Raw genomic sequence first — 27,646 nt, 5'->3', positions numbered from 1 at the left:
CATGGTAAAATGTAAGCCATCACACTTTTCACCATAGTTGATAGTTTCAACCGCGGTGAAAAGTCAATGAGCACAATCTTTCATTTTTGCCACATACATTAGCTGACCATATTGAGAACGCCTATTATAGTATAGAATACTAAATATTTCTAATACAACAACAACAATAATTATTATAACAACAACGAGAAGAACAAGAACAACAAGAACAACAAGAACAACAACTTGGCCTTTAAAAAAAACAAGAACAAGAACAACAATGACAACGACGACAACAACAACAACTCCACCACCAACAACGCCAACAACAAAATAAAATCAATAGAATCATTAAACATTAAATCTCAAAAAACATCATCAACAACAACAACAAACAAACAAAGCTAATAGAAGTGTTAAAAAATAAATTTCAACAACAACTAAATCGATAATATTCTTAAACATTAAATTTCAACAACAACAATAAAAAAAAAACAAGAAAACAACAACAATAACAATAACAAACATTGCTAACTTGAATCCATGTTTTTCTTGTCTCGTTCAAGTTGGAGAAGAGATGATGGAGTTCTGAAACTTCTTAATGAAAGAAATGATGTTTTCGAGTTTCGTTTATGGATGAAATAATGTTTTCGAGTTTGGTTTAATGGAGAAATAAAGTTTCGTAAATGGAAGATGAAGTTTGGAGGTAGAAGATAAAGTTTGTCTAAGTTCTTCTAGAACAAAAGTTAATGAACATGGAGCATTATATATCTTGGAAATAGGAAGGCGCCACTTTTCACCACAGTTGAAATTCTAACCGTGGTGAAAAATAGCTTAAAAATACATAAAAATAAAATTATTGTTGCTAGGATTTAAACCCATGACCCGACACTACTTTTCACCACTGTTGGAAATTCCAACCGTGGTTAAAAGTGGCTTTAAAATTAAAAAAAAAAAAAACAAAACTAATGGTGCTAGGATTCGAACCCATGACCATACGCCACTTTCACTATGGTTGGAAACTTTTATCATGGTAAAAAGTGACTTAAAAATGAAACGGAAAGAAAAGCGGCTAAATGAATATATTTTACCACGATGGAAATTATGACCAAGGTGAAAGTGCATTACAAAAAGATATATTTTGTAGTACTATTTGTGCATATAGGGTCAAGTATGGATGATTTGCGGATCTATTTCGTGATGGGTCGTGTTTTGAGCTCAATTCCTATTCAACCATTTTAGTAGACCTTATAGATTACAAGACAAAAGAAAGAGGTGTTAGTTCTAGTTAGAGAGGTATAACAGTAGAAGTTTCTTGGAGTTTTTGGAATTCGAGAAACCTTTGGAGGTATCTAAAAGGGTTGAAAAACATTTTTAAACACTATAGATTTGTGTGATTTATATAAAGAGAGTTGGAGAGATCATAAAAAACTTGAATATAAATTAGATTTTGTTCTTGAGAACTTTGAGAGACTATTTTCTTGTAAAACATTTGTAATCTTTTGTAATAACTTATGGTTGTATAGTGAATGGAGAGTTACTCTTTCCCCTAGAGTAGATTGATTTGATCAAACTAGGTAAACAATTTTTTGAGCATTCGTAATTTATATTTCTCTTACTTGTTGTGAATTTTCTTACACTATTTGACATATTTGTTCCTTGAGATTTTTTTTTTGTCATTATTCTTTATCTAACCATTCATTATTTTTATTTGCTTGATATTACAAAACTTCATTACGAGAAGACTTTGAAGTGATTAAATCTTACAATTTTATATCAAATTTATGTATAATTGTCTCATCCTAATCACACGATGGTCATTTGATAGGCATATTAGCTAAGGTGTGTTTGCAATATATCTTTTTAGTGTATGCCTTTGCAATAAAGTTCATTAAGATTTTGGACCTATTGAGTTCAAATGTGAACGAATAGTCTCAAATCAATTATGAATAAGTTAAATATAAGATATATAAGCGAGATGACCCACATATCTAATATCTTTATTTTTGTGTGAAAATATGGCATCTCTCTCTTTAGTAGTCTTAGAGAACTAGCATGTTGCTTTTGGTGTTTTTTTCACACAACTCCAACAAGTAGTATCATAGTCATGGTTCAATTTCATGGTGGGAGAAGATATTTCTTAAGAACTTGATTGAAGAACTTGATTGAGTTTTGATGAAGACAACAATATCAACAAAGAATAAAAAGATGAAGATGATGAACGGTTAAAAGAAAATGGCAAAAATCATTAAAGTTTAGTTTAAACAAATATATTTATCTTTGATAGATGACTATTTAGTTCATATATCACTTAAAGTCTCAGAAAATATCATATATTTAAATCTAAAATCCAAGTTATAAAGGTAGAACTACTTAAATAGGCTTTAAAATTATGTTTTCAAGAGACAACATAATTCTTGTCAGGATTCCTCTCCTTAATCCTCTGTTCATATGCCTCCAAGGAACTCTGTAATTCCTCAATCTTAAGAGACTCAAGGTCCTTTGACTCCTATATCACGACCACAATATAATTGAATTTGGAAGTTAATATTTGAAGCACTTTCTCAACCACGAACTGATCCTTCACCGCCTCTCTGCATCCCTTAATTTGGTTTGTCAATGATCGAATCTTGGTGAAGTAATCAGAGATGGTATCACTCTAGTCCTTCTATAAAACTTTATATTTCCTTCCCATCGTCTGGAGCTTCGCCTTCTTAATCTTCTCGGATTCTTCATAGATTTTCTCCAAGCTATCCCAGGTATCCTTGGAAGTTGCTCCACCAGAAATCTTCTCAAAGTTCACTTTACCAACATATTGATGAATCATAAACAATGTCTTACAATCCTTCTTCTTGGATTCCCTGAAGTTAGATTTTTGGGCTTCTGGCGCACCGTCTCCAACAATTTGATAACCATTCTACATAACTTCATAAACCTCCTGGTAACTGAAGACTGCCTTCATTTGGATACGTCACCTATCATAGTTCTTGTTGTTAAGAACTAGTAGTGACATAGCAAACCCATTGTTGTTGGTCATGATTTTCAGCCAACACTTTTTTCTCTCTCACATGTTCAGGATCAAGAACCTTGCTCTAGATACCATTATTGAAATTAGTTCTCCATAATAGAACTAATTACTCAGAATCACACACACACTGAGTGATTGAATATAAAAGTATAAAGAGGAAACATGAGTAGAAAAATATACGAGTATTTTATATTATTGAATGAAGAATGTGTAACAAACTTATATAGCTATTAGTTTAATACTAATAATAGTAAAACTTATTATAACAACAAAACACAGATAAACCGACAATTACAGTAAAACATCAAACTAAAGACTCGAACATAGAAGCCGAATTACTATTTCAACATAATCTACAACTTACATAAAGTTTTTTATTTCTTAAGAATTGGTGTAATTCTTAATTCACCATAGCATTTGGTGAGGATTATCATAGTGTTTGGTGATTGTTGAAGAAGTCCTTTAAGTCAGCGTGATTCTGAGTCCACCATAGTGTTCGGTGTGTTGTTGTGTAAACAAGAAAGTAGTATGCTTTCTTTAGTGAGTATTAAGATTTTTTATAGTATTTTTTATGTGAGGCTTGTAACATAATTTGTTGATACATATTGGGAAACACCTTTATCAGATAGAGAGACTGAATATACCCTTAAGTTGGAAAAAAGGAAACGTGATAAATATTGTATGTCATTCTCTCTTCTTTTAACTTTTACATTATGCATTTTATTTTTCAGCACTTTACTCTTTATTATTTCTGAATTAGGGCCAGTTTGTTTCAGTTTTAAAAAAATGGATTTTTTCTTTGTATTTTTTAAAATAGATTTTCTAAAATCGTTTTTCAAAATATTAGAAGTTTTCAAAATCTCTAGTATATATTAACAAACGGGCCCTTAATTATATATTAACAAAATCTCTTTTGTTAGTTCAAATTTTCAAAAATAAGTATCTAATTCAACCCTTTTCCCAACTCTTTCTTAATTAGGTTATTATCTAGTATTTACACATGGAGGACGGCATAGAGATTTTAGCATTGGGTCGTTGTATCAAATTTATTTACAATGGTGTAATTAAGAGACATGGTATGTCAACATTGTAATGATATGATGTGGAAGATTCACGCTCGAACGGAAGATTATTGAATTTAAGCGTATGTGGTTAATCTCATACCTGTTACAAATTAACTTAGAAGGCTTCATAAGTTATCCTCGATTTTGAGCACGCAACAAAACACACTCACCTGAATCACCATTGTCATGAGAAAGGGAACTCGATTAAATTTCATCACTCATATTCTACGATCGCTTAATAGAACAACATAATGATCCCTCAATACAACAAAACAATGCAAACTCCGAACCATATAAGAAAAATAAGAGTTAAAGTTAATAACATAAACAATGTTATTTCTTCTCACCGCAAAGTTAAAGATACACTTAGATTTTTTTTAATCATGATAATTCTTCCCTATACACAAACTGAAATCTTTCTGCTGTTACAATTTTTTTTTTAAAAAAAAATGAAGAAAAAGAAATAATTAATTAGCTCAGCTTTTGATCTGGTCTTAAAGAAAAGCGCACGCTTTTAATCATGAAGAAGCTCCTCTTTTTACTGAGGAAGAATAGAACAAAGGTTGAGCACGTGTTAAGGAATTATAACTTCAGTAGCTCATTATCATGCATAAAAACTTATTATAATGTAATCTTTATTCGAATAACATAGTGTCAATTAAGAGTTAGAATTAGAATAATTGGTACTACTCCTCATAATATAATTCCCTGTACATAGTGTCAATTTAGTGCTTTCTCAATTGTAGCAATGTACTAGAATTCATATGATCCATCATCCATATCAGGGCATCAAAGACCTTAACACACTTTGAAAATAAGACTGAAATATTTTCAAGTGGTGACATAAATTTCGAGCACACACACAAAAAATATGTAAAATCTGATAGCGTAATAATCGGAGGTCGAGCGACGAACATTCTATTTTGTGAGATTTTTCTTTAAATAACACACATCTGTTAGAGACATAACAATTATTCATCCAAAATTTTAAATTAATTGATACGTAGTTCTACGTAATTCTCTCACTTATAAAGAGTTTAATCTATTTTTTTTATTCAATGTATAATTCTTCCTCACATATAAATTAAAATAAAATTATATCTCTCAATAAAATAACATAAAATTTATACATCAACCACCGAATCCAACAAGGTAAGTAATTACGCACTCATATCAAATTAAAATATTTGTTTTATTTTAAAGGTAACTACTAATTTCATCAAAAATAAAAGTAAACATCATTGAAAAGTGTTACGTGTAAAAGTAGTATTGTACAATTCTATATACGTATTCTGCAAGCAGTGTATACATAATTTTGTGACAATAATATTCCAAGTAGTTATTAGGTTAACGTTTTTTTACAATCTACCGTTATTCTCTAAGTAATTGTACTTGTACAAACAGAATTTTCAGTCATCATAAAAGAAAAATAACTAACTCCGTTTCATCACACGTGTAATCCCTCACACGTGCGTCAGAACTCTTCAAAAGAAACACTATTCTGAAACTCAGACGACGGCGAAACCGGCAACGACGGCGGAGACTTCATCTTTTCAAAGTATTCCTTTATATTCACCCCCTCTGCAAATCTATCCGCCGTGAAATAACTTTCATCTCTCGACGGAATAAACGGCGGCCGAACAACTTCCGTCAACATCTCCCACTTAACACCTCTGAAAAACTCATGCTCCTTTATCTCACTAGCACCACCAACGTAACCAAATCTCTTCACAGGATCCTTCTCAAGCAACCGTTCTATGAGATCCGTTAACGCCGTTTTCCTTCCAACAAACTCCGGCGACTTGAAAAGCACGTTCCTAAACGTTTCCTTCTTGTTCTTCCCCTTGAACGGCGTCTTCCCATACATCATCTCGTAGGTCAAAACTCCAAGCGCCCAAAAATCAACCGCGAACTCATGTCCGTCGCCGCGAACAACCTCCGGCGCGACGTATTCCGTCGTGCCGACAAATGAATTAGACCGTTCACCGTCGGAGAAACTGAGCTCCCGTCGAACCTCCGGTGTAACTCTCGCTATCTTCCCGTTAGCCTCCGGGACTCTCCATTTCCGTAATTTGCGGCGAGATTCATGGATTCTGTTATCGAGTGAAATGAGAGTTTTGATTTTAACCGTTTTGGGAGAGAGTTTACGTGAGAGATCGAAATCTGTTAACGTGACGTGGCCAGATTGTTGAATGAGTACGTTTTCGGGTTTAAGGTCACGATAAGCGATACCCATGGTATGAAGGTGGTCGAGAGCGCAGAGAATCTCTGCTATGTAGAAACGGATCACGGTTGTGGAGAACACGCGATCAGTTTGATGATAGCGGAGGACGTTGAGATCTCCTCCTGGGCAGTACGGAACAGACCAGGCTAATAATTGGTCTGTTTCGAAAGAGCCCAGGAGGGAAGGGAGAAATGGATGGGCTAAATTTGATAAGACTTGGGTTTCCCAACGGGCCCGACGTTCGGCGTCGTGAGTTGAGGTTTTATCAACTACTTTGAGTGCCATGAAGGAGTTGTTTTGTTGAATTAAGAAAACCGTTCCCATTGCTCCTTTACCTAGGATTTTGAGTGCTTTCAGGTTGTTGAGGTTGAGTTTGAGTTCTTGAGTAGAATCCATATTCTGTCTTGAGTTGGATAGAGAGGGGAAGGTGGGTTTGTTTGAGAGACAGAGAGACAGTGAATTAGATATACATGACATGGTTGTGATTGTTCCCGTTTGGCTTTTATATAGCAAGTCTTTTATCTTTTGTGTATTTTGTTTTTTTCTTTGTTTTGTTTTCTGCTTCTTACCATGTCACTATTTGTTTTTTTGGTTAACTTTTTTTTAACCCTATGTAGCACTGTTTGGTAGCATAAACTAAAAAGAAAAAAAAATTGACTATATAACTGTAGTTAGCTACCTAATCTCACATATAAATGATACTTTATAGTCCAAATCAAGGCATCAATATTCTCTTAGCTAACTTGAGTACAAAGTTTCATTTGATTAGTTGTGACCTCCAACTTTTGTGTCAAAAGTTGTGAATTTTAACTAAAACTTATGTGCCATAAAAAAAACTCAAAACAGTAACATTAGTAACTTTTCTAAGGTAAAAAATGTATAATATTTGTGATTATAATAATGTCAATAAGAGAGGTATAAACAATCACACGAGTGAGATATAAAAAAGGCTTATCTAACAATAATGCGAATTTGCAAAACAAAATGACAAAATGAAATGGTCGTACGATGATCAAAATCACATGGGGCTCTCCCCTAGAACGTGAACGTGCACTTCCTAGGCTAGTAGTATAATATTAATATAACACTTGATGATGGAACTTGTTGCTATCTTTCTTGTCATTTACTAATCCATTCTTTTCTATATTGCTTTCTTTCTTGTATTCATAAAACTGGACATTTCACTCACCCTTCATCATTGTGCCACTTTAAATTTTATATGCTTGAGAAATGGAATATATATTTCAGTTATATGGTCCACTATAAATGCACTCCATTTACATTATAGGGTGTCGAAGTGACTTTGCTTGTGGAATTTAGATGCATATTCATTGCTACAATCAGTTTTGAAGTCAATTATTTGAGTGTGTGTTTAGTATTTATAAGGCTTCATTTTCATTTAGCGCTCCTTTGGTTTTTGAAAAATTCCAAACGCTAGTTTACATTATGTGAAATGCATGTCCACTAATATAATAGGGGTGGGTTATTGTGCTTTGTATAAATGTATTTTTAATTTGGTCGTTATACAATTAGTTTGGTATATAATTTTTTCCCCTTGAGTGTAAATTGATTATTCACTTATTACTAATGTATAATTGTTTTCTTTTCAAATATCTTACCCATTGTGAGATATTGGATCGAACTCTAGTATTGTCGAAGGGTAGCTTCTTGGTTCGACAGTTCGACAGAGTTAAGCATGAAGTCGAAGGATTGTTCACATGTTGGTGTCGAAGTGTGCATGCTGTAGTCGAAGATGGGTCTAGCATGCAGATGTCGAAGATGCTAGAGTTGTTAGCATGTTAAATTAGGTTTTAGTGTTTAAACCCTAATTTGTTAAGTTAGCTTGTTTATTAAGTTGGCTTGTGTAATGGGCCTTGCTGAAAAAGCCCATTAGTTAGTATGTTAGGTTTTATTATAAATAGCATACTAGTCTCTTATCATTGCCAAGCTGCAAATCCTAATTTAGGGTGAGAGAGGTTATTTGTTATTCTTGTAAACTTGTAATCTTGTTTTAAGAGAAAGTGAAAGAATAGTAGTTATAACCAATTCTTGTGTTCCTCTTCTTCCTTGTCCTTTATTCCTCCTTGTTTTATACTTTGTTCATGGCATTGAATTCACAACAAATTGGTGCGGTGAGCGTGGAGAAGATGCCTTCAACAAAGTATGAGATTGAAAAGTTCACCGGAGTGAATGATTTCGGTCTGTGGCGCTTGAAGATGAAAGCCCTACTGGTTCAGCAGGGTTGTTTGGAAGCGTTAAAGGGAGAGGCAGCCATGAATGCAGAATTGACGGCAGCGGAGAAGACAAATATGATCGAGAAAGCACACAGCGCAATTTTGTTGAGCCTTGGTGATAAGGTTCTCCTGCAGGTATCAAAGGAGACGACGGCATCAGGGTTATGGGTGAAACTTGAAAGTTTGTATATGACCAAATCGCTGGTAAATCGACTCTACCTGAAGCAAGCTTTGTATTCATTCAAGATGATTGAAGACAAAGTATTGGCTGAGCAGTTGGATATGTTCAACAAGCTGATTCTTGATCTTGAAAATATTGATGTGAAGATCGATGATGAAGATCAAGCGCTGTTACTATTGTGTTCTTTGCCTCGATCACATGCTCACTTCAAAGAAACTCTCTTGTATGGAAGGGAGTCCCTGACGTTTGAAGAAGTTCAATCAGCCTTGTACTCTAAGGACTTGAATGAACGAAAGGAGCATAAACCTTCGACTGTTGGCGAAGGTTTGGCCGTTAAAGGAAAACTCTTACGAAAGGATGGTAAGTTCGACAAGAAGAAAGGCAAAAGCCAGTCGAAGACTTACAGTGGCGAAGCATCTGGCATTCGATGCTACCATTGTAAGAAGGAGGGTCACACAAGAAAGGTGTGCCCTGAACGCTTGAAATATCATGGAGGTAAGGATAATGGCAACGCTGCCATTGTTCAAGATGATTTCGAATCATCTGATGTTCTTGTGGTTTCAAGCAGTGACTCTAAGAAGGAGTGGATTATGGATTCAGGTTGCACTTGGCACATGACTCCAAACAAAGACTTGTTCGAGGAATTATGTGATCAAGATGGTGGATCAGTATTGCTGGGAAACAACAAGGCTTGCAAGATTGCAGGTGTTGGATCTGTGAGATTCAAGCTCCATGATGAGTCAATAAGGTTGTTGACTGAAGTCAGGTATGTTCCTGATTTGAAGAGAAATCTGCTTTCTCTTGGTGAATTCGACAAGAAAGGATATGTTTTCCAAGGAGAGAAAAGTATCCTAAGAGTCATGAAGGGTTCGAAGGAAGTCTTGAGAGGCGTGAAGAAACAAGGCTTGTATACCCTTGAGGCTGAAGTTGTAAGTGGTTCGACAAATGTTGTATCCACGAAACCTTTGTCGAAGACAGAAATCTGGCACATGAGATTGGGCCATGTCAGTGAAAGGGGTCTGGCCGAATTAGGGAAACAAAATCTGCTTGGTGGAGACAAAGTCGAAAAGCTGAAGTTTTGTGAACCCTGTGTACTTGGAAAATCTTGCAGAGTGAAGTTCAACAAAGGCAAACAAAGAACACATGGATCCCTTGATTACATCCATGCTGATCTTTGGGGGCCTGCAAGGTGTGCATCACATTCAGGAGCAAGGTATTTTCTATCCATAGTAGATGATTATTCCAGAAAATTATGGGTATTCATCCAGAAGACTAAGGATGAAACTTTTGAGAGTTTCAAAAGTTGGAAGACTCTGGTTGAAAATCAGACTGGCAGGAAGGTCAAGAGGTTGAGAACCGACAATGGCCTTGAATTTTGCAATGAGGCATTCGACAGTTTTTGTGTTGCCTTTGGTATTGCAAGGCACAGAACTACTGCAGGTACTCCACAGCAAAATGGTTTGGCTGAAAGGTTTAATCGAACTATTTTGGAGAGAGTCAGATGCATGTTGACTAGTGCGGGGTTAACAAAGGGGTTCTGGGCTGAGGCTGTTTCGACAGCAACATATCTGATAAACAGATGTCCTTCGACAGCGTTAGATATGAAGACACCTGAAGAAGTTTGGTCGGGACATCCACCAGATCTCGACAAACTGAGAGTATTTGGCTGCGTAGCCTATGCTCACATTAGGCAAGACAAGGTCGAACCTAGAGCTCTGAAATGCATGTTCATGGGATACCCTGAAGGAGTCAAAGCTTATAGGCTATGGTGCCTAGAGCCAAGTCACAGGAGGTGTATCACCAGTCGAGATGTAGTTTTCAATGAAGCTGAAATGGCTTTTAAGAAAACTGATGTTGTTGGTCGAAGTACAGAAACATCTGACGAAGAGCTGGAACAGGTAGAGATTCCTGTTGAGGTGGAGCATGTTGATGCTGAATTGCATATCCCAGATGAAGTCGAAGAAGAAGCAGAAGATGCTGAAGTTGAGGAAACTGACGATGACTACCTATTGTCGAGAGATAGGTCAAGAAGAGTCATCAAGCCACCTCAGAGACTTGGATATGCAGATCTTATAGCTTATGCCTTAATCTCTGCAAGTGAGGTTCTAGACGAAGAACCTAGAGTAAGGAAGGAATTGAAGGAGTGACGTCGAAAAGATACAAGGCAAGGTTAGTTGCAAGGGGTTTCACTCAGAAAGAAGGTGTCGACTTCAATGATGTGTTTTCTCCTGTTGTGAAGCATAGGTCCATTCGAATGTTGCTTGCCATGGTGGCACAGTTCGATCTTGAACTGGAACAGATGGATGTGAAGACTGCGTTCTTGTATGGTGATCTAGATGAAACGATCCTGATGAGGCAACCTGAAGGGTATGTCGAAAAGGGGAAGGAAAATTATGTGTGCAAGTTAAAGAGATCTTTGTATGGGCTGAAACAATCTCCTCGACAGTGGAATAGGAGATTCGACAAGTTCATGGCACGCATAAGTTTCATTAGAAGTCAGTTCGACCACTGCGTTTACTTCAGATTTCGACCTGGTAATTCATTTGTTATTTTGTTGCTTTATGTGGATGATATTCTCATAGCAAGCAACAGTGTCGAAGATGTGATGAGGGTGAAGGCTGAACTCAATAAGGAGTTCGATATGAAGGATCTGGGAGCTGCTTCCAGGATTCTTGGAATTGACATTCGAAGAGATAGAAAGAAGTCGAAGTTATGCATATCTCAAGAGGCATATCTACGGAAGATTCTTGAAAAGTTTGGTATGTCGAATTCGAAGCCAGTTGTGACTCCAACAAACCCTCAATTCAAGCTGAGTATTGATCAGTGTCCCAGTACTGATGTCGAAAGAGCCTATATGAATAGCATTCCGTATGCTAATATAGTTGGTTCTTTGATGTATGCTATGGTCTGTACTAGACCCGACATAGCATACGCAGTAAGTCTTGTAAGCAGGTACATGGCGAATCCTGGAAAGGCTCACTGGCAAGCATTGAAGTGGATTTTAAGGTACATAAATGGGTCTCTGAATAGAGTCCTAATTTATGGTGGAGCCTTGGGTGAAGATAGTAAAGCAGTAATAGAAGGATATGTCGACTCTGATTATGCAGGTTATATGGATTCCAGAAAATCTATTTCTGGATATGTTTTCACTATGTTTGGCACAGCAATTAGTTGGAAAGCAACACTTCAGAAGGTTGTTGCTCTATCAACCACTGAAGCGGAGTATATTGCCTTAACTGAAGCTGTGAAAGAAACCTTGTGGCTTGAAGGTTTTGCAAAGGAACTGAAACTTCAAGGTCGAAGTATCACTGTTAAATGTGATAGTCAGAGTGCAATACATCTGTCGAAGAATTCAGCCTATCATGAGCGAACTAAGCACATTGATGTGAGGCTGCATTTCGTCAGAGGAGTAATCGAGCGTGGAGAAGTCCAAGTGCTGAAGGTTTCGACTGAAGACAATGCTGCTGATATGATCACCAAAACATTGTCGAGTTGCAAGTTTTTCCACTGTATGCAGTTGATAAAGCTGCATGAAGAAAGCTAGTTTGTTCCTTGACGTTGTAGAGTTAGGTCCAAGGTGGAGATTTGTGAGATATTGGATCGAACTCTAGTATTGTCGAAGGGTAGCTTCTTGGTTCGACAGTTCGACAGAGTTAAGCATGAAGTCGAAGGATTGTTCACATGCTGGTGTCGAAGTGTGCATGCTGTAGTCGAAGATGGGTCTAGCATGCAGATGTCGAAGATGCTAGAGTTGTTAGCATGTTAAATTAGGTTTTAGTGTTTAAACCCTAATTTGTTAAGTTAGCTTGTTTATTAAGTTGGCTTGTGTAATGGGCCTTGCTGAAAAAGCCCATTAGTTAGTATGTTAGGTTTTATTATAAATAGCATACTAGTCTCTTATCATTGCCAAGCTGCAAATCCTAATTTAGGGTGAGAGAGGTTATTTGTTATTCTTGTAAACTTGTAATCTTGTTTTAAGAGAAAGTGAAAGAATAGTAGTTATAACCAATTCTTGTGTTCCTCTTCTTCCTTGTCCTTTATTCTTCCTTGTTTTATACTTTGTTCTTGGCATTGAATTCACAACACCCATCTTATGAGGAGTTTTATTATATGCTTTGTCAATCTCTTTAGGATATAAAAAATTGTCTTTTGAATTTCGTAATTAAATGACTTAAATAACGTATGTCGTCATCATTACTGTCTCCCCCTGCACTATGTAACGTCTTGCCATTATTTTTGTAAGCTCCATCTGACCGTGGATCTATCTTAAAATTGTTATGCCGAGCTTTCAACTCGGATATTCGATCACATGCGTGCCTCCAACCACCATACATATGGTCTTTTTATGCTGAGTCGGGCTCCTGCCCCCTGGTACATTGGAAATATCTCGGCTATTTTGCTAGTCAAGACTATCTTGGCTTTTCCGACTTTATACCTCGGTTCTTTGAATTTCGAGATGTACATAAGCCCCCAATCATGAAACCTAACGCAATGAAATGTTCGGACAAAAGAGCCCCAGATTTTCCCTCCGCTTATAGGGCTTATACTCCAACTCGGTCCTGACCCCTCTCGAGGTCATCTTGTGGCCCGATGGCATGTAATAATGAGTTTTTATGAATAATGATTACGAATATCTCATAATTTTTCTTCTCTTTCCTCATCATGATGACTTTTCATGGGGAAGCCAATACCATTATGACCCTAATTCGATGGGAAATAAAGCTTCAACGATCTTATTTCCTTACTTATTATTCTTGACCAATTATCTCCTCTTCAAGCTACTCTTAAATTACTATGCCTCCTATCAGTCACTTGCACATACATATTTCAGGTATTACTCTCTTCTATCTTACTTTCTTTCTATATTTTAATTCTTTTACCATGGTTATAATATGTGAGTGCGATGAACTGAGAAATGTACTAGTTCCCCGAAATGCCCAAGAGACACGAGAACTCTGGAATTCATTTATGATAGAATGTAAAGATCATTTGGGGCAAGTTGAATTTAATAAGATTATTAAGGAAGTTTATGACGATATATTTTGATCTTGTAGCAAAATTGATTCAGAATCTTCATCATCGGGTTTAGTGGAAATCGTGATGGAGATGACTGGTGTAACAGCCCGAGCCTTCGGCGTTCCCGGCACTGTCACCTCACGATCTTCTCTACCCCCCTCACTAGTAGAGTTTTTTGCCTTTCGTGGGAATCGAACCCTGTACCCTGGGGTTCAAGTACATGTTCATTCCATTCCCACTACCACTTGAGCTAGTAGCTCAATTGGTAGTGGGAATGGAATGAACATGTACTTGAACCCCAGGGTACAGGGTTCGATTCCCACGAAAGGCAAAAAACTCTACTAGTGAGGGGGGTAGAGAAGATCGTGAGGTGACAGTGCCGGGAACGCCGAAGGCTCGGGCTGTTACATAAAAAGGCGCCTTTTTAATGTAACACCCCGATATCCGCTGCACGCATCAACCGTGTCGGCCAACCGAGCATGTTACCGGCTTAATCAATAATCCCCCCTAGGTCCGCTTATCGGCTGCCCAGGAAATATTGTTTTTGCCTCCCGCAGGAATCGAACCATGTACCTAGGGGTTAAGTACATATTCATAGCAATTCCTGTTACAACTGGATCCTTTATTGATCAAGAGGTTCTAAGATACGATCACAACACCATTGATGTCAAAGACATTTCCAAACTTCGATCTAATAGACAAATTTCTTCCACTGGTAACGAAGAAGACGCTGTCTTTGAACCCTGCGTTCTCGGTGAAAGGGTTTGTATTACTCGTCCAAGAGGAGTATCAGACGAGTATTTTTAATTTTTATTTGGGGTGATTGAGGATTTTAAAATCCTCCTCCCTTTTACTGATTTTGAATCCGACCTCCTCAAAATCCTAAATATTGCCCTCTCCCAGCTACACCGAAATGGTTAGGGTTTCATAAAAGCTTTTGAGATTGTTTGCGAGACAATGGATATCATCCTCATCTTAGGTTTATTCTTCTCCTTTTTGATCTAAAAGGGGCCGACAAGGGAGGATAGGTTTCCATTAGAGGAATCCCAAGAAAAAGTTTCCTCCAAGCTTATACTACCAATTATAAAGGATTCAAAGACAAGTTTCTTCTTGTAAAAAATTGGGCTAGATGCCCTCTAGCAATGTATGCGTTGGACGGGAACCATCACTTTCCAATCTACTAGATGATAACCCGTTACCGGTGTTCAGGTTTGACTGATAAATTAGATGCTTTAAAGGTCCATAATTTTGCAATTTTAGACGCTTTCTGAGTTATAAAGGTCAAGGATTTAATGAATATAACTGACGATCCAGAACGAAACTCTAACTTCTTAGGTAATGTTTAAATTCCCCTTTTAATATATTACACTTACTTCTTATATTTACCTACTAAAGTTCTTTCCTGGTCCTCTTTTAGCCAAATTGACAAGCCTGAAACTGAAAGAACAAAAGAAAATGATGGTTGAGGCCAGAGCGAGACGGGAGAGCAACTTGCTGCTAAGACTGACTTGACCGACATCCAAACCCGTACCATCATACGAGGAAAATGGATTGTAGAAAAGCATCCCCAAGCATCTCTTAGCCTTAAGGAACTATCATTCCCTCCTCTAGCAGTTCAAATCCAAGTTCTTTAAAGAAGATGAAAACTTTAATGAGCAATATGGTTTGTGATACTAACTTGGAGGTCAACACCCTATTGTAAGACGCTGGCAGAAGTCAGAAATTCCAATCATTTTGATTATGCCATAGAAGGATAAATAGAGAGGTGGGTGAATAATAGTGGGTATGTGAGAATATTAAATGAACATTTATGGTTAGACAAAAAGAGAATTTTCTCCATCTCTGAAGAGTTTGTCTCTGGTCACTTCTACATTTTTATTTTCTTCATCTATCAAATATTACATTTTCCATTGTTTTGAATTTTGGATTGCCATCGATATATGTCATTTAGCTAGAAATTTTTTTCCCCAAAGATACCATGAACTATGGAATTTTGTATGAAAATGCAAAGGAGAAGACTTACTTAAATGGTGTGGGTATGATTATACAAGTGATCGTGATGACATGAAAAGTACGTCTAATTATATCTTCAAATTGGATATTGATCCTCTACAGTTTTTTTCCAGCTGCATGTTATTCAGCACTAATTTTAGTCCTTAGATTATATTATATGTCTATCTATTTGTTTGATAATTCTTGTTTTACTGTCTATTAACCCTTGGATTAAGAGCAGAATGAAAGCAGGAGACAATCCATGTTCCTTTAAATTAGGATCATATACAATTATTTGGTCCTAAAAAATGCAATGCAATATATTGAGAAAACAATTTCAACATCAAGATGTCTAAAAACTCAATGCATGAGAAACGAGTAAGCACATTGATGTGAAAATTTTGTTTTTTAAGATTTTTTATTATGGATGAATAATCAATTTGTTTCATTTGTGCACATAGGATTATAACTTGCTAATATTATGATCAAAGTCTTAAAACTAGATAACTTTTGTTCCTTAAAAAGTATGCTTTACATGTTTGACTAGAATGGCAATAATATAAAACTTATTTTTTTCTTCTTCTATTTTTTCTATTATGTTTGATGTTAATTGTAATCAATTTAAGAAATGATTTGTTAGGATTACACCAACGTAACTCATACTATTTTAATTCATATTTAAAAGATTTGTTAACTTGTCTTCTTTAAGAAAAATCTTGTTACTAAACATATAATTTTTGAAAACTTGAATGCATAATTTTTGCTTTTTTTTAAGCAAGAGATATATATTGAATGGAGAATTAAGAGTTCTCCAACCTTGATATATAACAAACGACATAAAGCCAGCAAAAAACAATATTACAACCAATTACAATTACGACATAAAAGATAAATGGTCTTTGTAAAAATCGTAAAAACAACAATTGGAATGAGTAATATTGTCATATGAAGACTACCTCCAAACCAAAAACTTAATGCTCCAAACCATATTATTTATGTTCCACACTTTATTCCTAAAACAAAATTCATTCTTTCTCAACGAGTGTCATTCCACAAAAAACGAGATACACTCTTTCTCAATCCAATCCGGAAATCCCACCTACAAAAGAAATTTATTTTCGAACTCTCTCTATCACTATGCATTATTGATATGGAGGACTATTTAAGACGAATATATTTAAAATAAATTATTTAACATGTAACCTAAGTATCCTATCTACATTATTGATTAAAAATAGTGTTCTTCCATGAACACATGCAATGTGATGTGGAGGATTATTTATTTGTCTTTAGTAGTAACTCTAACACAGCTCTACGCATCGGTCACCACACAAATTGACGAGGAATACTGTTGCTAACGAAAAATAGAGAAATAAATGTTGTGTCCCAATTCACATGTTCATTGTTCTTTAGTCCTAATTAAAGTGCCTGTTGTGAGTCATATATAGGTACGAATTAATTTTGTTTTTTTTTTTTTCATACATATCCAAACAGATAAAATAAAGTTAAATTTAATTTTACCAAAAAAAAAAAATAATTTTGTTAATTGAGGTTATATCATTCAAATGGTGTGTTGATAGGTTGGGAGGAGGAGTAAGGTCAAATTTGTTTGTGGGCCCTTTTAAAAGATGTCTCTGATTACTTTTCGTCAGTGTTTAAGTATTCCTCTCGACTCTGAGGGCTAAGCTGTTTCGGTTTAATAACTTTTAGTTGAGTTATGCTAATTTTGTGGAGGTGGTTTTGGGCTTCTTAGGTTGTTTCTTCAAGAGTTGGGTGGATGGCATGCTCTCTTAGGGATACGTTTAAAGCTCTCAAAGCTCGACTTAAGGTGAGGAATAGATAGGAGTTCGACAATTTAGATTTTAAGATCAAGAGATGTGTTAATAAGACTGAGTCTTGGGAGCATAGAGTTGAGTTGGAAGATCTAACTTAATATGAGTTAGTCGACAATTTGCATGCATCTCAAGAGTTGGGATAGTCTCTTAGATTCGTGACTCGCTTCTCTAATAGCAATTAAGGTTAGTTTGGATCAAATAGGGGGTGTTAACACGAGTTCTTTTCACTTATGTGTCAAGCAGAGGAGTATGAGGAATAGTCATCTAGCTCTTAAGGTGGGAGCACTTGGTCAGAGAAGGTGGATAAAGTTCGAGCAAAGGTCACAAAGTATTTCAATGAGCACTTCATGGAGAGAGCTAAGTATAGGCATACTCTTGATGGGGTATATTTCTCTGATCTCTCAGTAGAGGATATTGGATCCATATATACTAGGTGTGATCATTTTGAAGTGAATGGGGTGTTGGCAAGGATAGACAGGTGTAAGAATTTAAGGCAAGGATAGTCAAAGTTGTGCCACCACTCAACAGTTCCAACTATCATTCTTGGGCCGATTCCATGCCTCGTGCTCTTAGTTATTAGATGAAACTTGATTTCATCGACAGATCGATTCCAGTTCGTGATAATACGTTTGATCCTTCCATGTGTGCTTGTAATCGATGCACTATGTTAATTCTTTCGTGGATCATCAATTCTGTTTTAGTATCCATAGCTCAATTGATCGTTTACATGGAAAATTCTATAGATGTGTAGAATGATTTGAAAGAGCGATTCTCTCAAGGTGATCTCGTTCGTATTTCGGAATTACATTAAGAAATATATGCATTGAAACAAGACTCAAAGTCTGTTACTGATTTTTTCTCTGAACTAAATATTCTTTGGGAAGAATTGGAGATTTACATGCCTATTCCTCAATACGTTTATAGAACCAGGTGTTCTTGCGCTGCCATGAGAAATGCAAGAAGCAATAACAATCTGCTATATGTTACCCGATTCCTTACCGACCTGAATGAAATTTTTGTTGTTGTTAAATCTAAGATTTTACTGATGGATCCTTTACCTGCCATGAGCAAGATCTTTTCTATGGTGTTACAACGTGAGTGCAAGGCAGTTTTACTCCTTCTAATGACTCTCAAGCATTGATCAATTTTGTTAGTTTCAAGAAAACAGGTTCCAAGTTTGGTAATTCTGGTTTTCAATCCAACACATCCAAATCAAAAAAATATGCACTCATTGTGGAATAACTGGTTATACAGTTGAGGTTTGCTATAGAAAACACGATTTTCCACCTAATTTTGGTAAAGGATCAACAGTCAAGAATTCCACTACTAATGATAAAGAAGAGAGTGATGTTTCTATTCAACAACAAAATGAGAAGCATGGACATGCACCTACTACTCAATCACAATTTGATAAATTAGAGAATCTTCTTCAGCATTCAACCATCAAGGATTAACTTCTGCAACTTCCAATTAAGTTCTCTCCTCTTCATTTACAGGTCATACATTTGTAGATGCTCAAGGTAATTCTCGCTCTTTCATTTATAAGTACTCCACTCTTAACTCCTGGATAATAGATTCAAGAGCTAGTGGTCATATTTGCTCTAGTTGTTCATGGTTCCATCATCTTAGTTCAATCACTCCCATTAATATCAAATTACCAAATGGCCAATTTTTTTGGCTATGTTTCTTGGCACAATTTAGGTTTCTCCTGAATTTAGCATTTTTTTAAGTTTCGTACATACCCGAGTTTTCTGTTAACCTCATTCCAGTTCCCAAATTATGTCAAACTTTCAATTATAATGTCATTTTTAATGCTAATAATTGATTCATTCAAGATCCACAATCATTGAATATGATTGGTTCAGTTGAAAAGTTTGAAGGATTGTACCACATAGTTCTCAAAGAAAAGCATGAAACAACCTCTAAAATAAATAATGTTTCTTCTCATGCAATCTCTAGCAGTGCCCTATGGTATTTTAGATTAGGTCATTTGTCTTTTGCTAGATTACAAGCTTTACAATCTATATTTCCCTTTGTTGTTATTGATAAAAAGGCAACTTGTGATGTCTCCCACTATGCTAAACACAAGAAATTACTATTCAATAATAGTTTTACTGCAGCATCTCACCCCCTTAGCCATTAAGTCACATAATGGTCATTCCTATTTTTTGACTGCTGTAGATGATTTCAGCATATATTCTTTGATTATTTTGATGAAAACCAAAGTTGAAACTAGATAAAATGTCATCAATTTCATCAAAATGGTTGAACATAGCTAGAGCCCTTCTTTTTCAAGCAAATTTTCCTAAAAGACTTTGGTCCTTTGTTGTCAACCATGTTGTTTTTAATGAATCGAGTTCCTAGTGTTGTTTTGCAAAATAAATCCCCTTATCAATCTATCTACAACAATGACCCTGACATACATAACTTAAATTTTTTTGGCACCCTCATATATGCCTCAACAATACAAGCACATAGAACTAAACTTGACCATAGAGGGAGAAAGTGCATTTTCTTGGGCTTCAAGCAAGGTGTAAAAGGGAATGTACTTCTTGACTCCAACACCAATGAGATTTTTATATCTAGACATGTTGTCCATCATGATTACATTTTCCCATTTAAACCCAATTGGAAATACAATACTGGTGACAATAGGACTCATGAACCCACTAACACTTACAGTGATGGTTTGCCCTTAGACCAACTTAGCTCACATGACTATCATGATTCACCGCAGTCACCATAAATTGACCCTCCTTCCATTGATAACACATCTATCACATGTGAAATCTACCAACATTTGATGATGTATATCCACCACCAAACTCTACCAGGCCCATTAGATATAGTCAGGCACCCTCTCACCTTAAGGACTAAGTATGAAATTCATTAAACAATTTGGTTGCATCATCCACTTCAGGTATTACTTATCCCATATCTTTTTTCCATTCTTGTGATTCTTTTTCTTCTACTCATAAGTCCTTTAGCAATGTCTTTCACACATGATTCTGAGCCTAAAACTTATGAGGAAGCTTGCAAAGATGAGAATTGGCAGATGGCTATGAAGTCTAAATTAGAGGCACTATCCAAAATGGTACTTGGGTAATGGTGGACCTTCCACCCCTTGTTAAACCTATAGGTAGAGGATAGGTTTATAAGATTAAGTAAAAAGCTTATGGATCTTTAGAAACGTATAAAGGCATTGCAAAGGGGTATAAACAAGTTGAAGGACTTGACTTTTTTGACACATTTTCACCAGTTGCCAAGTTATCCACAATTAGAATTCTACTTGCTATAACGTCTACCAATCATTGGCATTTACATCAACTTGATGTCACTAATGCATTCTTGCATGATAATTTAGATGAAGATGTCTACATACTTGTACCACAAGGTGTTCCATGTTCCAAACCAAACCAAGTTTGCAAGTTAGTGAAGAGCTTGTATGGTTTGAGGCAGACCAGTTGAAAGCTGTATGAAAAACTAACATCATTTATACTAAAACTTGGCTACACACAGTCCACTGCTGATTACTCCATGTTCACCTTGAAAAATGGTGATCACATCACAATCCTTCTAGTATATGTGGATGACATCATACTAGCAGAAACATCCTTAATGGAGTTTGATCGTATCAAATGCATTCTTGATGAAAACTTCAAAATCAAGGACTTGAGAATTCAGAAATATTTCCTTGAACTTGAGGTTGCACATTCCAAGGATGGCATCACCATATCATAGAGAAAATATTGCCTGGAATTATTCAATGACTCGGACCTTCTTGCATCGAAACCAGTTGCAACACCTTTAGATCCTTCATTTAAATTACATCAGGATACCAGTGAGCCATCAGAGTACATTATTGCATATAGAAGAATGATAGGAAGACTGATTTACTTGAACAATATCAGGCTAGACATTACACTTGCTACACAACAGTTGAGCAGTTCCTCAACAAGGTACCTGAAGATGAATTCTGGATATGGCTTGTTCTTCCCTAGATCTTTACAATTTAAAATATCAGGCTATACAGATGCGAATTGGGCAGGTTGTGTTGACACAAGAAAATCGACTTCAGGTGGTTGTTTCTTGTTGGGTCGTCTATCTCTAATTTCATGGAAGGTCAAGAAACAACAAACCATCTCTAGAAGCTCATTAGATGCTGAGTATCAAGCTCTAGGTACAGCCACTTGTGAACTGATTTGGTTGTTGTATGTTTTGAGGGATTTACATGTTTCATGCTCCAAGTCACTAGTTTTGTATTGCGATAACCAAAGTGTTATTCATATAACATCCAATCCAGTATTCCATGAAAGGACAAAGCATCTTGAGATAGATTGTCATTTGGTGATGGAAAAGGTCCAACCAGATTTGCTAAGGTTGTTGCCCATTTCATCACAAGAACAGCTGGAGGATTTCCTGACAAAACCACTTCAACCATCAAAGTTTAATTCGTTTGTGTATAAGCTTGACATGATCAACATCATCATGCATAAGCTTGAGGGAGGATGTTAGAACAAATGAAGAAGTCGAAATCTCTTTAATATCAAGCTATCAACTACTTGCCATTAGAGGAAAATTTCATTTACAAATTCAAATATGAGTTTGTTATACTTTTTGTTTTAGGAAATAGTTTGTTAGTTGATTATGAACTCAAGTGTATATAGTTGTAACATGGCTCTTGTTCATTTGAATTGAATCAATACATTTTCAACTTCTTCTTTTTCTCTTTCATTCTTTCATTCTTCTTCATTGAAGCTTTCTTCTCTCCATCAATAGAGATTCACATATTCTAACAACCTTAGTAGGTGTGCTGACTTCTCCTAAAAAAACATTTAAAAAGAATAGAGGGTGCAACTTATTATCATATAAAAAATGACAATAATGAACTGCATACCTTTTAGAATCGATGGGTAGCCGATAGCATGAAGTTTGAATAACTAAATGACCGATATAAACTTTTCACTGCGTTTAAATTATGCGTCAATCCATGATTGTTTACTCATCAACAATATACAATCAAACTATTCGTGAACAAATAATATTTAAAAACAATTGACTATAATTTATGAAAATTTCTTTACCCACCTCCCTATGGGGGTCACCCCCAGCGAAAACCCCACTTTACCCCTGCTTCGGAAATGCATTTTCGAAATTTTTTTTTCTAAATTTTTCCAGACTTCGGAAGTGCATTTCTGAAAAAATCCCAAATATTGGGATTTTGATTAATTCGGAGATGCATCTCCGAAAAAACAAAAAAAAAATCTAAAAATCCCAAAAATTAATTTTAGGATATTAATTAATTCATATATCATAAATTTGATATAATTTATGAGTAATGAATAATAATAATTATATATTTTGATATAATTTATGAGTTATGAATAATAATTATTATATATTTCTATTCTGATTCATATTTTAAAATTTAAAATAATTTTAATTAAAAAAAACTTAAATAATTTCACTTACAAAATGAGTTATAATTTTTTATTTATATATTTATAATAATTATTATGTATTTAAAAAAATTAAAAAAAATGAGTGTTTTAATTTATATATTTATATAATAATTATAATAATTATTATATATTTATAAAAATTATTATATATTTATATAATAATTATTATATATTAATTATAAATATATTTATATATTTATATAATAATTATAAAAATTAAAAAAATTAGTGTTTTAATTTATAATAATTATTATATATTTATATATTTATATATTAATTATTATATATTTATATATTATATATTTATATATTTCACTTACAAAATTAATAATTATTATTATATATTTATATATTTCTATTCTGATTCATAATTAAAAATGAGTTATAATTTTTTATTTAGTTTAAAAAAATTAAGAAAAGATTTTGTCTTAATTTTATTTAATGAATAAATTTTATATTTAATTCTATATAATTCAAAATTTACTTATGGAATTAAAATGTTTTTGACTTATATAAGTTAGTAAAATAATTTTTAACTTTAAAATTGTTTAGGAAATTTTGATTCACGTTGATTTTATTGATTCACCTTGATTTTATACCTATTAATTGTATTGATTCACCTTGATTTTAATTTTGGCTTAATTGTAATTTTGGTCCCTCTATTATCCATTTTTTTGGTTTTGGTCCCTCTATTTTAAAATCCGGAATTTTAGTCCCTATATTTTAGTTTTTTGAGGATTTTGGTCCCCCTGCAAATTCAAAGGCAATTTTAAATGAAATGACGCTCTTATTGATGATGTGTCAGTGCCAGTTCAGCAATAATTTGTTCAAAAAAGCATATTTTTATTTAAGATTTATGTTGAACATGTCATTAATCTGAGTTCTATTTCATTAAAATTTGCCTTCGAATTTATAGGGGACCAAAATCCTCAAAAAACTAAAACAAAGGGACTAAAATTCCAGATTTTAAAATAGAGGGACCAAAATCCAAAAAAATGAATAATAGGAGGAGCAAAATTGCAATTAAACCTTTAATTTTTTAATAATTATTAAATTCTTTCGGAAGTGTATATCCGAAACATTCCAAGACCAATTTGGTCTTGGAATATTTCGGATATGCATCTCCGAACACACCCCTCTCCCAAAAAAAAATGTTTTCGGAAATGCATCTCCGAAAACCCAAAAAAGGGTGTTTTCGGAAATGCATCTCCGAAAACCCAAAAAAGGGTGTTTTCGGAAATGCATCTCCGAAAACACCTTTTTTTCGTATTTTCGGAAGTGCATTTCCGAAATAAGACAAATTTTGGAGAGAAAAAAAGAGTTTCGAAAATGTATTTCCGAAGTGAGTATATTTTGGATTTTTCACCAGAGGTGACCAAGAAGATAGGGAGGTAGGTAAAGAAATTCTCTAATTTATTAGCAATAGTTTACTAAGAATTGATTAATTCAATTGATAATTGATTAATTAAATAACGATTCAACATTCTCTCATTGAAATTTTAATAATTGATTATTAAAAGAAGGGTTAATACTTATTTTTTTTTCTTTATTTTTCCTTTATCATATAAGCCATATTTAAAAAACTTGTATATAGTTAATCATGAGATTTCCTTTTTGTCGTTTAAAGATTTTATTCTTTTAATCTCTCCGCAAATTTAATCACCAAATTTAGTAATGAGACCTGTCATATGTCTTTTTAATATAATTTTGTTTTTTTATGTGATGTGATTTTCCATATGGCTTTTTTTTTAATTATTTTAAACTTATGTATTTATTAAAACTAAAACATTAAAAAACAAAATTTTGACTTTTAAAGAATTCAAACTATAAACACTTAACTGATAGAAAGTATTACCAACTGAATTACAATTATTTTATTTAATGATTGATCATGTTATATATTTATTAATACATTAAATACTTAGTTTACTCATCTTTAGATTTACATACATAAACGAACAACAATATATATCGTTATTTTTTCATTTAAATTTATTATTTTAATCATAAAATAGATTTTTTTTTGACATAATCATAAAATAGATTTATTCTACAAAATAAAAATTTTGACCTCAATTATTTTAAATTTTTTATAATTATTAAAACTAAATAAATGTTCAAATAAAAATTAATTTAATTATGGACAATATATTATTTGAATGTGTTAAAAATGTGTTCTATCATTTAGTTAAAAGCATTTGTTTGAATAAATGTGTTATTATATTATTTAAAAAAATATGCTTGAATAATATTTTAAAAAAATGTAATTAATATTTAAAAAAGCATAAAACTAAAATACTATTCAAAACCATTTAAATATCATACAAACTAAAATAATACTCAAATTTATTAAAATATATATATATTTTTAAATAATATCAAAACACCTTAAAAAATTTAAATAGAAATTTCTTTTATATCATTAATTTATTGAATAAATTACAATTTTAGTCTCTCAATTTTACCCGATTCACGAAATTAGTCTCTTTTTTAAATTCATAAGGTTTTTATCCCCTCTCACGTTTTTCATAAAAAATCAAAGAAATGTTTGTTTTTTAATTTATATTTTTATCTATAAAGTTTCACAATATGTATATATACGATGATTTGCCATATTTCACAAGAAACGTTCGACTAAAAATGGAAATATCGTTAAATTTAAGTGCAAAAGTATGAGAGGGGAACCAAAACTGTTTAAAATTAAAATAGGTGGACAAATTACGTAAATAAGGTAAAATAGGGGACCAAAATTATAACTAAGCCTATTTTATTTCATTATCACGGTGCTGTTATATGTTACTTTAAAGTGGATTGGGGAAGCCATGATATCAAGCTTTACTAAAAAGGATTTGTCAAGGATGCTGCTGAAAGCACTCTTACACGGAAGTACCAGGAAACAAAGGGTTACCTTCTTTTATCTTTCTCCGAACGATAGCGGTAAATATTCCATTCCAGAATGGCGAGTTAGGGAATCACTGAAGGCTATGGCCAACCCATGAAATGTTCTTTTTGTTGTGTCTTCTTTTCCTAAGGCACGTATTCATCTCCCTTTGTGCATCGTTATGGCCAACCCATGAAATGTACCTATAGATGCGACCCTTATACTTGATTGTGATGATTCTTCATCATTTGCTGGAGTTGAGAATCCATACCTTCTGGAAATTTTCTATAGGGTTGATTCTTTTATTCCTGCTCAGAATGTGCCCTACAGTAGCTCTAGGTCAGGGTTGAATTCTTTAGGTGAAGAGGATGATTCGGTGATGGGGAAAATTGCCATTTGCACCACCTCTCTTGCTCGTGCAAAATTTAATTTGGGTATTACTATATCTAGAATGGGGGAGCGTGAGACTAGTTTCTTTATCCAGCCTTTCGAGAAAGATTCTCCCCGCAGGCGTATATGGCTTGTGCTTCCGTTCATAACTGTTCTATTGTCGCTGATCAGAATGAATTATTTTATAATGTAGAAATGAGTATGGTTTGACCTGGGGACTTTTCTAATTAGTCAATCTCTCTCATTACTATGGACAAAAGGATATACAGCGAGTTTGAGGAGTGTTATATTCCCTTTTACGATTGTATATTCCAAAAGTTGGGCGTTAGACTACCTTTGACTGCTTTCGAGAAAGAGGTGTTGGACCACCTACGTATTTCCCCATTTCAGCTTCACCTAGTTGCTTGGGCTTTCGTAAGAGTAATTAAATATTAGTATGAATATAAGGGGCAAATGGGCTATACTTCAAAAAATCTCTTTTTTTCATCTCTTTTAAGTCAACAGTACTTCAGCAAAGAAATGGCATGGTCATGGGCTAGTATCCATTAGTCAAAATGGCGATAGCAAGGTCTTCTTTGTCTATACCAAAAGTTGGAAGAAGTTCAAACATCATTATTTCTTGGTAATTCTCATCTCCTTAATAACTTACTCGAAATTATATGATTTCTCAAGCTCTGTTTCGGGGCTATTACTTGCATGGGTAGATTCCAGAGGTTTTGATCATTGTATCACTTTGAGCAGAGAGTTATTTTTTACTTCATCCCTTATAGCTCTCTTACTTCCAATGAGAAAGATATGAATACTACTTTACTTTCGTTTTTTTTATGATTTGATAAGCTGTGAGGATTTCGCAGGTGTGACTTTTGTTGAGGATAAAAGAAACTCTTTGATCATTCATTTGACTTGTTATATTTGAATTGTGTAAAATCTAGATTCACCAATATTTTTATTTTCTTTTCAAATGATATCAAAGGCGAGGGAAAGAATGATTGTCCTTCCTCGACTAAATTTACACTTCCTCTGGTTGACACCCCATTGGAATACCCATTCTCCTCATATAAAATATTTGAATTTTTTAAAATAGACACTTCTTTTCTATTATTATTTTTTATTCTGTTTATTATGATTAATTTTTGTCTAAAATATTTATGTCATTTTATAAATAGACATTTCGTTTCAATGAAGCTATTAAATAATTTTTTTATTAATTTTCTTTTTACCTTATTTCGTTTTATCTATTTTTTTCTTTTTCAACAAAATAAATTATAAAAGAAAATATTTTAAAAAAAAATCAATAAAACCAACTTCAGTCATTAGTTAATCTTAGATGGAGCCATTATGCTCTTGATGATGTAGTGGA

The 27,646-nt window shown here is 34.1% G+C and overlaps 1 protein-coding gene across 1 annotated transcript; it reads right to left on the bottom strand.

The window, feature by feature from the left end:
* Positions 1 to 5,375: 5,375 nt before the first annotated feature.
* Positions 5,376 to 6,785, bottom strand: LOC131621742 (serine/threonine-protein kinase UCN-like). The gene has a single exon (XM_058892787.1). It carries the CDS (start codon positions 6,770 to 6,772, stop codon positions 5,546 to 5,548), a length of 1,227 nt encoding a protein of 408 aa, XP_058748770.1. The 5' UTR covers positions 6,773 to 6,785; the 3' UTR covers positions 5,376 to 5,545.
* Positions 6,786 to 27,646: the final 20,861 nt, after the last annotated feature.

The sequence above is a fragment of the Vicia villosa genome, unplaced genomic scaffold, assembly GCF_029867415.1.
Source record: "Vicia villosa cultivar HV-30 ecotype Madison, WI unplaced genomic scaffold, Vvil1.0 ctg.000011F_1_1, whole genome shotgun sequence".
NCBI classification, from domain to species: domain Eukaryota; kingdom Viridiplantae; phylum Streptophyta; class Magnoliopsida; order Fabales; family Fabaceae; genus Vicia; species Vicia villosa.
Note: the sequence above shows the minus strand (reverse complement) of the source record. Positions and strands in the feature narration are given on the sequence as shown.

Bases quoted from the DNA above. Each gene is read 5' to 3' on its own strand.
- LOC131621742 (XM_058892787.1), bottom strand. From the start codon at position 6,772: ATGTCATGTATATCTAATTCACTGTCTCTCTGTCTCTCAAACAAACCC.